Below are 14,527 nucleotides of genomic sequence, written 5' to 3' on the forward strand. Positions count from 1 at the left end.
CGGTTTAAGCAGTGTGCGAACAGCTGCGCGAGCCCCAGAATGACACGATTTCTGCATGACCAGCTTTATGCTGACTTGAAGAGCTTTTGATAAATAGTTGAACAGGTGCATCCGAATTTGACACATTGTGGAAAAATATGGGACCAAGATGAATGACTGGAAAGTAACTTAAACCTAGGAAACAGTCTAAAGCAGCGGTCCCCAACCCCTGTGGCACCAGGGACCGGGGCTCCTGTGAGCATCTAGTGCCTGATGACCTGCGGCGGAGCCGAGGTGGTGATGCCGGCGCTGGGGGGCGGCTGCAAAAGCAGATGGAGCTTGGCTCGCTGGCCCTCCGCTCACCTCCTGCTGTGCGGCCCGGCTCCTGACAGGCCTCGGACCGATACCGTTTTGCAGCCCAGGGGTTGGGGACCCCTGCTCTAAATGCACAAGATTATAACTGCTAAAAAGTTATTTTTAATAGAATCTTTCAACATTCATGTTCTCAAAAGTATACTCTGGTCAAGATTCAAAATTTTTTGTGACAATCAGCGAGCTTTTAAAAAAATTAGGTAAGATTTTTGGTCCAATTTCAAGTTGGACCTATACCTCTCACAAAAATAATTCAAATTTAGAACAAGAAACCATGCACCAATATATTTGCAACCCTTATGAAATAAGAGTAAGCAACAGATTAAAAAAACACTAAGCTTTAAACATACGTTGCCGGGAATATTTTTTATTCTGGAAACGAGGTTTCCTTTCCAGGAACCACCTACAACCTGGCAGCCGCGCTTCTCCCTAATGCCCTTTGTCCCTGGGTGCTCGTCTTCCCAGCACACACAGTGCCACAGAGCCACCCCTCACAGTTGCTCGACCGCCGAGCCCGTGCCCCAGGCGGGTGGTCTGCTGTTTTCTGAAGCGTGTCACGCATGAGGGTTCGGGTCTGTGACCTTCCACACTCACCTTCCAGCTCAATGGAGTCGGCAATGGAGAACGCGCCAGGGACCATGTAGCGGCCAGGACAGACAATGACAGTGTCGCCTTCGAAGCAGGCATTGACAGCCGACAGCGGGTCACTGTGGAACTAGAAAACACCACCACACGGAGAATACGCACCCCCCGAGAGCAACCTGGGGGTTGCTCCAGGCGCCCTCCCGGCTCACCGTGGGGAGTAAGCGTCTCCTGTGCCGCCGCCTCGGGCCAGTGCAGGCGGGGCGGTGACCAAAGGCAGTGCCGGTACTGTTCCCCATGTCACAGAAAACCCGCCCTGGGGCGCCCTGTGACCCCCCCTGCAGCATTCGGGAAGCCCTGGGGTCAGTCAGGAGGAGAAAAGCCACGTGGAGCAGGAAACGCCTCCCACCTGAATTTCAGTGTCTTCCTTGCAAGGCTCCTGACACAGCCTGTCCCTGAGCAGAGACTGTAGCAGACCGGTCATCATGGCGGGGGAGACCACGTGCGTGACCTTCTGGCCATTTGCTCGGACGCCCTTTGCTTGGATGTTGGAATTCTTCTGATAACCAAACACGTACCTTAAAGGAACCAACAGGCCGATCGGCTCTCAGTAAGACGGCGGGTCAGAAGGGCCGCCGACCGGCTGAGGACGGGGACGCGCCGGCGCAGGACGGAGACGCACTGACCTCAGCAAAGGGTTCTCGATGAGCTTCAGCTTCTGTTTCAGCTGCTCGATCTCGGAATACAGCTTCAGCCCCTCCACCATGGAGATGTTCTCCTGCTCCGTGTCCGCGCGGCAGCTCGACAAACTGCTCCTCAGGTTCGAGAACTTCCTGTAGCTCTCCTCGCACTGAGACAGCAGGCTGCGGTAGTCGACCACGAGGCCCGACGGGACGCGGTCCTCGAGGATGTCATAGTGCCTGCGAGGTGAAAGGCAGCTGAAGGCCCCGCCCGCCTCCCGGGCCCGGGCAGCTGTCCTGGCCGTGCCGGGCGCTCTGCTCCAGGTCGGGCCGCTGGGCGTTCCAGGCACCACCGCGTGAAGGTCATGGACTTGGCTTCTGAGAAGTTACTGTTTTTTTCCCTTAGATCCGAGCCTTGGTGCCGTAGAAACACTGAACGTTCGCACTGCAGTTTGTGATCATTCTTAAATAAGGAATTATTTCCCCATGTATTAGATCTGAAATCTTAAGTGGGTTGCGGGGGGCGATCGGGGGACAGGGATAGGAGGGGAGTTTCATGAGAGTGTTTAAGATTCCCACATTGACAGAAAACCCGCATCAGAAGCAGTTCAGGTGACCTAGTCCTTTGTCACATTTAAAGCACTATGGCACACTACTCCCTCAGGAAGAGTATGAGAGTATTTCTAAAACATAAACCTTTTGAGATTCTGAGAAGAAACTAAAGCGTGATTAAAACAGAATAATCTGCATTGGACAACCTTTTTAGCACTTAAAATTTACTGCTGATTTATATACCCTCTCGAGCATACAGACAGAACAGAAAGTATTTCTAGATGCAATAATCTGAGTGTATAACCGAGTTTATGAATGCAAAATTAATGGATCTGAAAATAAACTGCAATATGGCTGCCATTACCTGATGTTTTAAAATAACGGCTTTATTTCTCAGTTTAAAGTCTATTGTCTTACATGTGCCTTAGGCCAGAGCACCTCAGCCTTGGCTGCACAAGAATCACGAGCGAGCTTTGAAAAGTACTGACGCTCAGGTGCCCACCCGACCAATTCAACCTGTCTCCGGAGAGGGGTTTTTTCGAAGTTCCCTGGGGACCTTAACGACAGCCGGGGTTGAGAGCTACTCCCTCAGATGATGTGTCTTAAACTTGGTCACGCTCTGAATAAGATGAGGGGAAAAAACAGAGCCACATCCTAAACAAATCGACGTCAAATTTCAGTGAACATTCAAACAGTATTTAAAACAAATAAAAAATACATTGTTTTTCTGCTGTTTAAGCAAATGAATTAAGTGAAGCTTGAAAAGCGAGGGTGTTGTTGGTTTGGGTTCATCCACAGCCATTTAAAGATATTCTAGAAATCTACTTTGCAAACAGGAAATCAAGGTCCGGACCACGGACTGCCAGATCGAGTCCATTACGTGAAGATCAAGACTCAGATCTTAAAATGAGTGTCTTAGCGTCTCCCACACCCAAGCCAACCAGCTTATTTCTTCTCGTTAGTGCAACAGCCCGTGGTCTGGAAGCTGCGAAGCGACCTCTGTGTCTCAGAGCCATGAGCCTCGAAGCCGAGGGCTTTCATGAGGAAGGAAGGAAAGACATCTGCCGTGCAGTGCGGCATCAGCCCAGCACCGGCTGCCTCCCTGGGAGCCCCGCCTGCTGACAGCTCTACCCCGCCTCGGCCCAGGGCCCTTTCTGAAGTCGGCCTACATTCGAGAACATTCCACTTCCTCCTCCGTAGCTGACAACGTGCCTCCCTCACACTTTCCCACCTGCCAGTGACGTACGAGGTGTGTATGTAAGTCACTCCTTGCCTGCACGTGCAAGGCTGCCAGATCCGAACACCGGTTTTTCCAAGCAAAGATCAAATCTGCCAGATGCACGTGGTGTTCGGCTACCATTGCATTTCGCTTCGGTCGCAACCGGTCACTGCTCTTGAGAGCAGGTGCATCGAAACTGGAAACCATGCAGGCTGATTGAAATTATATCACCGAATACGTGACGGGAAGACAGGAAATGCACGGTGGAAAAACCGAAACCACAGCCAGTGTACGAAGAGTGAAATCAGCCATGCGGAATTCTGAACCAGGTAGAGCCGTTAACCTGACTTTTCCCCTATTTTTTACTTATCACTTACTACCTAAACCAAGAGAAACTTACTAAATCAAACAGGGTTCCACGAAAGTGTACAGGGTCACTGCCTTATCGCACATAACCAAACCCCTGCCTTCCATAAACGCTCCTCTGCTTGGAGTGCAGGCTCTGCTGTATTCTCGGTCCGGGGAAGGGGGCGGGGCGGGGGGGGGCTGTGACAGCCACCGTGGAAAACCGCCCGGTGCTGGAGCGCCATCTGCTGGAAGGAGGGCCACATCGCACAAAGTGGGGAACAACTGGGTTGAAGGGCTGATTAGGGGTATTTCCGTAGGAAAGGGTTTTTCCTACCAAAATATGATACATTAGAAGAAGAATGTGTTTCGGTGTTTCAGAAATTTTTATTCGCCAACACGAACTATTTAGTATTTCCATCTATTTGTCAAATCTTATTTGAGGACAAAAACTTGACAAAACCACCTGAGATAAACCTATTAGTTTAGACTGATGCTTTACCGTAGGAACTTAAAGCCACATACTTTTTAAAAAATTAAAGCAGAAAAAGTCTTCTATCATTCAGTCGATTTCACTGTTTGTCAAATAATTGTCTTTGAATCTAACAAAGGTTTTTTTTAAACATTAGCTCAAGTTTTATTCAGATTTACAAAACATTGAGCTGTTAGATGTTCTTGAACTCTGCTTTTAGGCTCAGTTTATAAACGCAGAAAGTAGGTTTCTCTGCACGAGTTTCGCGGGTCCGCTCCTGCCTGTGGGCCCTGGAGGGCACCCACGCACCGCACGCCGCACGCCACACGCCACACGGGTGGGGCTAAAGTGCAGACAGCCGCCCTCCCACACGCCAGGGTCACTGGTGACACTCACAGTCTCAGTCGAGGTTCCACACATCTGACGAAGTAATCGTCCTCGTCCTCCTCCTCTTCATCCCAACTCCTCCAAATGTTTTGGTAGAAAAACCTGGAACGGAAACGAGCACCGTTCGGGTTCAACCACTGGCTCGAAAACGTGAGGGTTCCGGGGGGAAGAGCTAGAGTCAACCCAACGCCGGGCTCCGCCGCGCGCGGCAGTTGGGGACCGCGCCAGGCCGCTTTGCACTGGCTACAGAAGTTTTTCTACAGCACTGGTTCTGTTGGGACCCTCTTCTGATTAGAACTATTTACTGACTATCTGTGAGTGAGTGGGTGGTAGGGCCATTTGCTGAGACAGAAAAGACTGGGAGAGAATCAGATTTGGGGTTAAAAACAGAGAGCTCTGTTCTCGCCATGTCAGGGCCGAGACGGCCACCTGACCTCCAGGTGGGTGGTGTCGAGTGCAGATGATCTATGAGCTCAGAGCTCAGGGAAGGGCCAGGGCAGAGATAAATGCGGGACCGGCTGGTGTCCTGTGGCATTACACCAAGAGATGAGAGCATCTGGGGACATCCGAGGGTGCAGTTCTCAACCCCGGCTGCACGTCAGACTCCCCTAGACGCTTTTAACAACTATCCCCGGCCCTCAGCCAGGTTAATAAATCAGAATCTCTAGAGAGGGGTGCAGGATTCGGGTTTGTTAAAGCTCTCCAAGCGATTTAACAATGTTTTTTATTATGGAAAATTTCCGGCCTGTGCAGGAGCAAACAGTATCATGCGTGCCACAAACCCACGCGTCGTGCAGACCAGAATTACTGCGTTGCACCCAGTTTCTGCCCTCGGGGTCGTCAGCATCTGCTCATCCTACCTGACATGCTCGATGGCCAGCGCCGTCTGGTCGAAGGCTCCGGAATCATCGAACACCACCCACAGCTCCTGCAGCGGCAGCTGGTGTCCCTTTAGCTCCAGGAGCTCGCTCACGCACTCCACGGTGAAGGTGCTCACTCGGGACTCGCACAGGTGCGGGCGGGCGAGCCTCACCACGGCCTTCAAGGCCGCGAAGTCCACATCCGTGACCTGGAGGGTAAACGAGCGTGACTCAGCAGCTGGAAATCACAAGCCACCTGCACAGGTGAACCCCATGGAGAGCTGGGTCATTTCCAAGCGTGACACGGGGCGGGGAGCCCCCTTCCACAATGCAAAGGCCAACGCATCCGGCCTGGCTTTTACCCAGCAGAGTTTATACTGTGACCACGGGAACCAATCAACCAACGAGACGGTGACAAGGACGTGTCAGAGAACAGCTAGCAGGGGTGGTCAGCGCAAGTCCCTTCAGGGCCTCGATGAGAAGGGTGAGGAGGAAGCAGCCGCCCCAGGGCAGGAAGGTGTGCAGGGCTGGGGACAGGGAGCGGCTGGGCAGCCGGCCAAGCAGAAAGGCGAGTTTCCTGCCAGAACCAAGAGAAGGAAATGGGGGGGAGGGGGGAGGGCAGATGAGGAGAGGGGCAGGGGCAGGGGCAGGGGCAGATGAGGATGAGGAGCCAGAGAGCTGACCGGGTGGACACTGGCCTGGTAAACGTGCTGGAGGCTCTAAGCAACGCGATGGCAGGTTCTCTGTGGAAATCGAGTCTGGTGGCTTCTGGAGACGCAACTTGGGGGGATGGGGTGCGGGGTTGCTATCACCGCTGAGGTTGAGGGGTGTGAGCCACAGGGAAGATGCGAAGATGGGGCGGGAGCCAGCGGCACCCCAGGGCCCGGCCGGAGGCCGGCGCATTTCCCGGGGGCAGAGCGAGGAGCAGGCGCTCCCCGGCTTTACATTCCACGTCAACAGGGTTTGTGGGGTCCAGTTAACAGACACGGAGAAACACTCTCGGCTGTGATCAGTGCAGATTTAACGGAAAAGGCCCGGTCAGCTGAAAACTGCGGCTGTTTTTCCTGTCTGCACTGGACGCGCCATGGAGAGGTTAACCACACATCTAAGTATCTGTCAGGCAAAGCACGGCCAGTTTTAAAAGGCCTTTTTGGCCTGAGCTACTAACTGGGTTATGACTAAGGTAAAAAATTAACTGAAGCTCCACTGATTTTGTGATCAGGCCTCTGTTTTTCAGATGGCTTAGAATCCACTTCCCTTCTCGAAGGACTCCTGTGCCCGAACCTCCTCCATCCTCCTCCGCAGACTCTAAAATCCACGAGCGCTCCGCTCACCACGGCAATTAGAGGTGAAGAACGCGCTGCTTTCAACCAGCTCGTAAAGTTTAATTAAAAATAAGCACTTAGGCTGTAACAGTTAGAAGGAAAAGCTTTTAGCAGAGACAAATGTCTTAACGAGAGAATTAAATTTACCTCAACCAGCACCTCGAACACGTTGGTGTGCCAGACCGCCTGCCATCCAGATGGTTCGAGGACCTTCTCCAAGAACTCGGCTGTGAACTCCCTCACCTCGGAGGCCTTGCAGTCAGCTACGAACGAATTAGACACAACGAGTTAGACACGAGAGGTGGGTCTGCTTGCTGAAGCAGACGCGTCTACAAACCCACTTACACCTACCTGCCTGGAGCCCAGAACCGGCAGCCCGGGACGCTGGGCGACACGATAACCTCCTCGTGAACTAAAAAGATGGAAGAAGCAAAACGCGAAACCTACGCACCTAGAATGTAGTCCTGATAGGCTCTGAATCGCTCATAGAACAACAGATGCCTCGTCTGGAATATTTCTGGGAAATTCGTTCTTCCTTCCAGCACGTAACTGGGTAAACTGGTCCCTGGCTTATCACGGTCACCACGGTCACCGCACAAATCTTCATCTTGAAACACACCTGAAAGAACCACCGAAGTGAGCGGGCCCAGCTGCCCCAAAGTCCAGGCAGAACACAAACAAGGACCCGGGTATGATGATGCCCTACTTAGCTCCACCGCGGTCAGAAGGAACCGGCGTTACTTAAAGTATCTCCGAATCCCAGTTCGACTTCAAAACCCTCAGAACTGCGAGCCCGTCGCAGGTTAGGCTCGTGCTGTTCTGTGAGGGCTCGCGCGAGGCAGACGAGGGGGACCGTGACTTCGTCCCGCGGAAACCACCCAAGTTCTGCCTGGTCCAATATCTCAGTCGTTTTTTTTTTCCCCCAAAGCAGTTCCATAAAGCTGCATTAAAATGCACTCCTTCCCAAAGGAATGAAGCCTCCTCTTGCTTTCTGCAACGTCAGCCTGCCAGTGGCCCCACAAACAGACGAGAGCCCCTTGATAATGGAAGGCTTCCTGCACCAAAGCTACTAGGTTCCTCCTCACTAATTTTAACAACTGTGTCTGCGGAAAAGATCGGAAAATGCCGATCGCATCAGACTTGGCTGCATGTGCTGATGCTTCATCAGGTGTGATCCGGCCAGAGGCACATCCGGTTCTGTGTAACACGACATTTCTAATGGACAAAACAACCACTGGACAATGCTGAGGACAGCACCTGGACTGGCACAGTCGCTCCCGGGGATCCCGGGGGAGGGTCTGAGGCTGTTACCGGCAGCGGTCTGCGGTCTTTCTGCCCCGCCCGTCACTTTCTCCTTCTTCCATGTCTCTGCGCCTGATCCGGCGATCAGAATTACCTGATGCCACAGACGACCAAAGCGTACTCAAGGGACCCTGCTCACAGACACCGATGCACCTGAGGACACCTATACCTCACTAGCTGTGCCGCCATCTCCCGGTGCGTCCTCGCCGATAAGGGGAAGGCGAAACTAGGGTGCCTACCTCAAGGAAATCCAGAGAATTCAATAATTTGGCAATGACAACAGTATCCATCACTTAATGCATAGAAATGTTTGTTAAAGAAATCGTACCTTCACCTCACACACATTAGGTGGCTACCATCAAAAAAAAGAAAAAAACAACAACAAGAAAAACTATCAAGAAAACAAGACTTGGCAAGGATGTGGAGAAAAGGGAGCCCTCGGGCACTGTTGGTGGGCGTGTAAAGTGGTGCAGCCACTGCAGAAAACAGGATGGAAGTTCCTCAAAACATTAAAAGTAGAATTACCATATGACCCAGCAATTCTACTTCCGGGTAACACCCGAAAGAACTGAAAGCGGGGTCTCCAAGAAATATCTGTATACCCATGTTCACGGCAGCTAAAACATGGAAGCAACCATAGTGTCCAATGGGGGAGGAATGGATAAAAAAAACGTGGTTTATACACACAGTGGAATATCACTGACCCTTAAAAAGGAAATTCTGCAATATGCTACAACATGGATGAACCTTGAGCGCATGATGCTAAGTGAAATAAGCCAGTCACGGGAAGAAAAATACTGTGATTCTACTGATGAGTTACTAAATAGTCAAAAATCATAAAGGCAGAAAGTATAATTGTGGTGCCCAGGGGACTGGGGGAGTTAAGTGTTCAGTAGGTAGTGTTAATGTAAGAACATCTACGCAAGAAAAGAATTTTATAAAAATTGATTTGAGCTAAACAGAGGATACACTTAGAAGATCTAAACAGACCGAGAAAAATGCCTCTCAGAATGGCAGTTTGCAGCTTCTTTGTGCATCTAGAATTAAGGGGGAAATACAAAGATTACAGGAAGGTGGGAAAAGGCAAGGCGGGGACTGGATTCCAGGATAGTTAGAGTGTGTCCTCTCTTGGGGGTGGTTACTGTGAGAGAGAGGAATTTCAAAGGTGCGTAAACCTAGATGCACAGAAACAAGGAACAGCTTGCGAAAGGCAAAGTTGTGCCTGGGGTGTGACTGTCCTCCCGGACCTGCCCAGTTAGGAATTTCTGATCAGATCACACTGTGCGGTTACTTTCCGTAGAAGCCCTGTTCTGTCCACAATAGTTTGTTTACAAAATGCAAAGAGTTATGGGGATGGATGGTGGGGATGGATGGTGGGGACGGCTGCACGATGTGAATGAATTTAATATCACTGAACTGTTAAGACGGTAAACTTCACGCCCTGTGTTTTAACATTAAAAAGAATACCTTACTGCAGCACAAGTCTTTACAGCCACTTGGAAAGTTTTACTTTCCAAACACGACTTCACTCCCTCTGCACCCTCTGGCGGGACCACTGGCTGGTTTCCCGATGGGAAAAATGAGGCCGAGTGACTCGTGCCAGTTCACGATTAGACCGGGGCCCTCCCGAAACTGGCTCCCCTGACTGTGGGCCTGTCGCCCGCTCTCAGGGCAGCTACCCCAGCCAGGCTCCTGTCCCTTCTCTCGGGAAGGGGAGCGCTGTCACCACCTCCTCCGACCCCTGAGACGCAGCGGAACCCCGAGCCCCGGAAGCCCATGCGGACACCGGGGCGAGAATTCCCGGCCCGGTCCAACGCCCTCCAGACCCCAGGACGCCGGGGTCAGACGGGGCGGAGAGAACCGGAGTCGCCCAGGATGCCTTCCGACTCTGACGTCGGGGACTCGCGCAGCCGCCACCGCCACCCGGGCCCCGCGACGCAGGCGGCTCCCCGGGCCGGCCCGGCGGGCACTCACCTTTCTCCTCGGCCGCCCAGCCCGTGCGCTCCGGCCCCGGCCCCATCGCCTCGGACCCCAGCTCGCCAGCCGCCAGCAACCCGTCAGCCATTTCAAATTTCCGCGGGCGCCGCCAGCCCAGGAATGTGCTGACGCTCGCACTCCTGATTGGGTGGCGGCTGCGGCGCTCGGGCCAATGACAGCAAAGCTTGCGTGGCCGCACGCGCACGAGCCCCGCCAGCCAGTCCGCCCCGGGCACAGCGCCTGGGCGCCACCTGCCGGCCGGGAGGACCGCCGCTCTCGTCCAGGCTCCCGGTCTCTCGTTCCCTAGGACGCTCGGAGGCACAGTTGAATTGGGTCGTGATTTGGGATAATTTCCGAAACACTAACAAGCCATGCCTGGAAGTGGAGTGTAGCGGAAAAGACATGGACGGAAAGTCAAAGCCGTAGTATCCAGACTTCTTCGGACATTACTGGTGGTATCACTGGGCAGTCCCTTCACCTCTCAGATGCCTTCCGTGGCAGTCTATTGTCCCAGATGGCCCCCAACCTTTCATCACAAGTCAACCTCTCCCTCCCCGCCATTTCATTCACTACCTGCACAGGCACACACGATACTTTCAAAGAATGTCAAATTAAATTCAGTAAGTAAAGTATTTTGCCTATATTTATTAATCAGAGCCAACTATGACCTCCGATAACAACTAACGTTTATTGAGTAAGGTGTGCAAGACACCCTCCTGCACGCTTTACCTGCATTTTCTTATTTAAGCTTCAAAAGCCATCCTGACGCCAGAAATACTATTATTCCCATCTTACAAACGAGGAAATGGAGGCAGTAAGAAGTGGCAGCCAGGAGTAGAAACCAGCCAGAATCCAGAGGCCGCCCTTGACCGCTTCCGCCAGGCCAGGACTCCAGCTGAGGCAGGCGAGGACAGCAGAGGGGAGCGGAAGGCCAGGGGGGACTAGAGCCTGGCGGATGCGGCGACGCAGCCTTGTCACAGGGAAAGCGTCCACTCCGCCCACACTGCACTGGTGCCTCTTACGAATCAAGTATGAAAGGGAGAAAGTCCAAAATTGTTAATAGCAACTTTATTCTCACTGGTGCAAAAAAAAAAAAAAAAATCATAATTGTATGATGCATTTCCCCCTAAATTTACAATAATGAAGGTTATACATAAATTATATAGATCACAAATTTTCTATTTTATACTATTTAGAACAAAATTATTTTGATAAATATGTCAGAGGACAACATAGGTTTGATGGATGGCCGAGTCCAAATATGCAAAATATAGCTTCTGGTTTTGACCATGGCGCTTTAAAATCCTCAAACATGCATTAATATAGTCTAGTTGTCGGGAAAATATTATACATGGCCTCATCTTGCATTTAGGGAAAAGCCCAAGCTGAATTTCACATACAGGATCCCTTTCCTCTAAATTAACCTCGAATTGGACTAGAGAACAAAGAGACAGACGCTTTCGGGTTAGTACCCCAAGTAATGAAGAGAATTACACAATCAACAATGAAACGAAACAGAAAGGGAAGGAGAGTTTCATTAGTGGCCGAGAGAAGTGGTTTTTAAGTATTTTTGTTTTCTTTTCTTTTGTTTTTGTTTTTTTTTTTTTTTTTTTTTTACAGATCATAGGAATTTTAAATCGCAAATCAATCATGCTACTTGGGGCAATCAGACAGGCCTGAACACTTACGACGTGGATAACTCTGTTAAGGTCTTGAAGGTGAGCGTCCGGAGGTGCTGGGTAAAACACATCGCAGGTAAGAAACGGGAAACCTACCTCAGCATTTCTGAAAGGCACAATCTATGGAAGGAAAACCTAGGATAGCAGAACCCTCACTGGATGTACAGGGAAGGGAGTGTGGTGAGCCCGCCTCCTTCAAAGGACGAGGCCTTCGTAGATGGGCCCCTCAGATTCTGGTGATTCCCGCCTCAAGCGCAGATGCTCCAGCGTGTTCCGAAAATGTTTGTTAATCTGCTCTGTTTCTTCACTGGACTCAAGATTTGGGAGGTCTTCTCGAATCTTTTGGATAAGCTGGTTCAAAACCTGAATCGTGACCTACAAAAAAATACGCACAATTTCACGGTCAAGCGTGTACTACGAAAAATGAAGGGCAATTCAATAAAAATGTTCTGAGGAGCGTGCACTACTCTCATCGATTCCCAGAATTATTATAAAAAAAAAAAACAAGAAAGTGATTCCTGGTTTAACCAACAACTTTTGGCTATTTACCGAGAACAAAAAAATAAAAAACGCAGAGTATCATGAACCAGAAAATCAAAAGCGAAATTGTATTTAACCTATAAATCTTGAGCAACTCTGTTCTGCTAAAAGGATGATTGTCGTTTATTTAGGAATTATTCTAAATCTGTACATGATGACAATTTGGTCCACTGTTCAGCTTTTGTACATTATTTTGTCTCTTAAACACAGAGCCTATTTTTATAAACTACTCCTAAGCAAAAGGGATGAGAACGTCCTTGCACACAAAGAGTACTTTTGTTAGAGATGCATCTACACAGACAGAAGGATTTGGGAGAAAGAGAGACCAGTAGATGGGTTCTCCCAACTCTGACCCTTGTAAACAAAAAAAATGTCAGGCCTATGGCCATGCCACCCTGAACGAGCCTGATCCCGTCTGATCTCGGAAGCTAAGCAGAGTCAGCCCTGGTCAGTACCTGGATGGGAGACCACCTAGGAACAGCAGGTGCCGTAGGCGTTAACAAAAAAAAAAATCATAAAAAGAAATGTCAGAATGCGAAGCTTCTGTACATATCAAATCTAAGAGCGGGAAAGGGAAGCACAGTGCCCCGGAGACGCTTCGTTCGTTCACTCACCGCGTCGTTCTCCTTCTCATAAAAATAGATGTATCTGTTCAGGATTTCTATAAAAAGCTGCACTTGTAGAGAGGGGTCCATGCACTGATTGGCTATTTTTAGGGCTTTCTTTAGGCATTCCATTACCCTCTTGCCTCCGTGAAGCTGGAATAAAGGTGGGGGGGGGGCGTCGAAGAGATTAATGAAGCACAAGTGTCCTTTCTCACACGAGGGAATAAACACAACACTACAGTGGTCCTTTCATGTTCTAAAGGGACACAACAAATTTAAATCGTCTTCATTTCTTAAGGACATAGCTATATTTTAAAATAAATGTTCTCTGTTTTATATACTTACACGCTAAACGTTTTATATTTACACACAGCCATACCTAGGAGATATCGCAGATTTGGTCCCAAAGCACCACAATAAATATCACCACAGAGCAAGCCACACCGATTTTTTGGTTTCTCAGTACATGTGAAAGCCAGGTTTACGTGTAGTCTAGTAAATGCGCAATAGAATTATGTCTAAAAAAAAAAAAAACCAGCGTGCACACCTTAATTTGAAAGAACTTTCTCACTAAAAAACGCCACCCAACACCTGAGCCTCGGCGAGCCATGCCCGTTCTGCTGGTACGGGTCCCGCCCCACCGCTGACGGCCGCTGCCCAGCCGGGATGGTGGGGGTCGAAGGCCGGGGCGTCCGCGCCAAGTTCTTGAAACACGGCAGCAGTGAAGTCGGCCTCGCCGACTGACCTTTCCTCCCTCCAGCGATCTGTCTGCAGCGTGCGACGCTGTCCGACAGCATTTTGCCCACAGAGCTACTTTCAGAACCGGGGACAGTGCCCCCGAGCCCGGCCGCGGCCTCATCAACTGCCATTATGTGACATCCCGAGTCCCTTGCTGGCACGTCCACGGGCTTCGCCAGGCGCAGGTTCCATCGCGAGAAACCACGTTCCTGGCCCACCCGTGAGCGGCGGCTCCTCAGGCTTCCCCCCCCCTCCTGTTCCAGTTCATCCACGGTGACTTCCTGCACTGAAGTCTGGGGCCCTCGAGGTCATCCACAAGGGCTGGAATCAGCGTCTTCCACACTCTTCTCTTGGTTGACATTCTGACCTCTTCCTATGAATCACACATGTTCTTCATGGCTGCTAGAAGGGGGAATCTCTTCCAGGGTTTCAACTGACTTTGCCCAGATCCAGCAGAGGAACCACTGTCTGTGGCAGCTGCAGCCTTACGAGACGTGCTTCTCAAATCATAAGACGCAAAAGCTGAAGTTACTCCTTGGTCCGTGGGCTGCGGGATGGAGGCTGTGTCCACAGGCATGAAGACTACATTAGTCTCATATTCGTCGCCATCGGAGCTCGTGGGTGACCAGGTGACTGGCAGTGAGCAGCAATATTTTGAAAAGAACCTTCTGAGCAGCAGGTGTCAACAGGGGGCTTAAAATGCTCAGTGAGCCATGTTGTAAACAGGTGCTGTCACCCAGGCTTCGTTGTTCCATTTACAGAGCCCAGGCAGAGGAGATCTGTCAGGATTCTAAGGGACCCGAGGATTTTCAGAATGGCAAATGAACACCGGCTTCCACTTAAAGTCACCAGCTGCGCGAGCCCCTGCCAGGAGAGTCAGCCTGTCCTCTGAAGCTCTGAAGCCGGCCACGGC

At 50.8% G+C, this 14,527-nt stretch overlaps 2 protein-coding genes and 1 pseudogene across 2 annotated transcripts in view; 1 reads left to right on the forward strand and 2 right to left on the reverse strand.

Annotated features, from left to right (window-relative positions):
• SHCBP1 (SHC binding and spindle associated 1) overlaps positions 1 to 10,201 on the reverse strand; it is a 17,591-nt gene extending 7,390 nt beyond the window's left edge. The window contains exons 1-8 of the mRNA XM_006908734.3: positions 10,050 to 10,201; positions 7,225 to 7,392; positions 6,921 to 7,036; positions 5,449 to 5,657; positions 4,598 to 4,690; positions 1,620 to 1,853; positions 1,343 to 1,511; positions 946 to 1,066 (exon numbers count right to left, since the gene is read on the reverse strand). Of these exons, the coding sequence (XP_006908796.1) occupies positions 946 to 1,066; positions 1,343 to 1,511; positions 1,620 to 1,853; positions 4,598 to 4,690; positions 5,449 to 5,657; positions 6,921 to 7,036; positions 7,225 to 7,392; positions 10,050 to 10,140 (1,201 nt within the window). The 5' untranslated portion in view covers positions 10,141 to 10,201. The remainder of the gene's footprint in view (positions 1 to 945; positions 1,067 to 1,342; positions 1,512 to 1,619; positions 1,854 to 4,597; positions 4,691 to 5,448; positions 5,658 to 6,920; positions 7,037 to 7,224; positions 7,393 to 10,049) is intronic.
• Positions 10,202 to 11,105: 904 nt separating this feature from the next.
• Positions 11,106 to 14,527, reverse strand: part of VPS35 (VPS35, retromer complex component) — a 19,180-nt gene continuing 15,758 nt past the window's right edge. The window contains exons 16-17 of the mRNA XM_006908828.2: positions 12,886 to 13,029; positions 11,106 to 12,106 (exon numbers count right to left, since the gene is read on the reverse strand). Of these exons, the coding sequence (XP_006908890.1) occupies positions 11,927 to 12,106; positions 12,886 to 13,029 (324 nt within the window). The 3' untranslated portion in view covers positions 11,106 to 11,926. The remainder of the gene's footprint in view (positions 12,107 to 12,885; positions 13,030 to 14,527) is intronic.
• On the forward strand, positions 12,649 to 12,767 carry LOC112477404 (annotated as a pseudogene).

Source organism: Pteropus alecto, unplaced genomic scaffold, assembly GCF_000325575.1.
Source record: "Pteropus alecto unplaced genomic scaffold, ASM32557v1 scaffold123, whole genome shotgun sequence".
Taxonomy (NCBI): domain Eukaryota; kingdom Metazoa; phylum Chordata; class Mammalia; order Chiroptera; family Pteropodidae; genus Pteropus; species Pteropus alecto.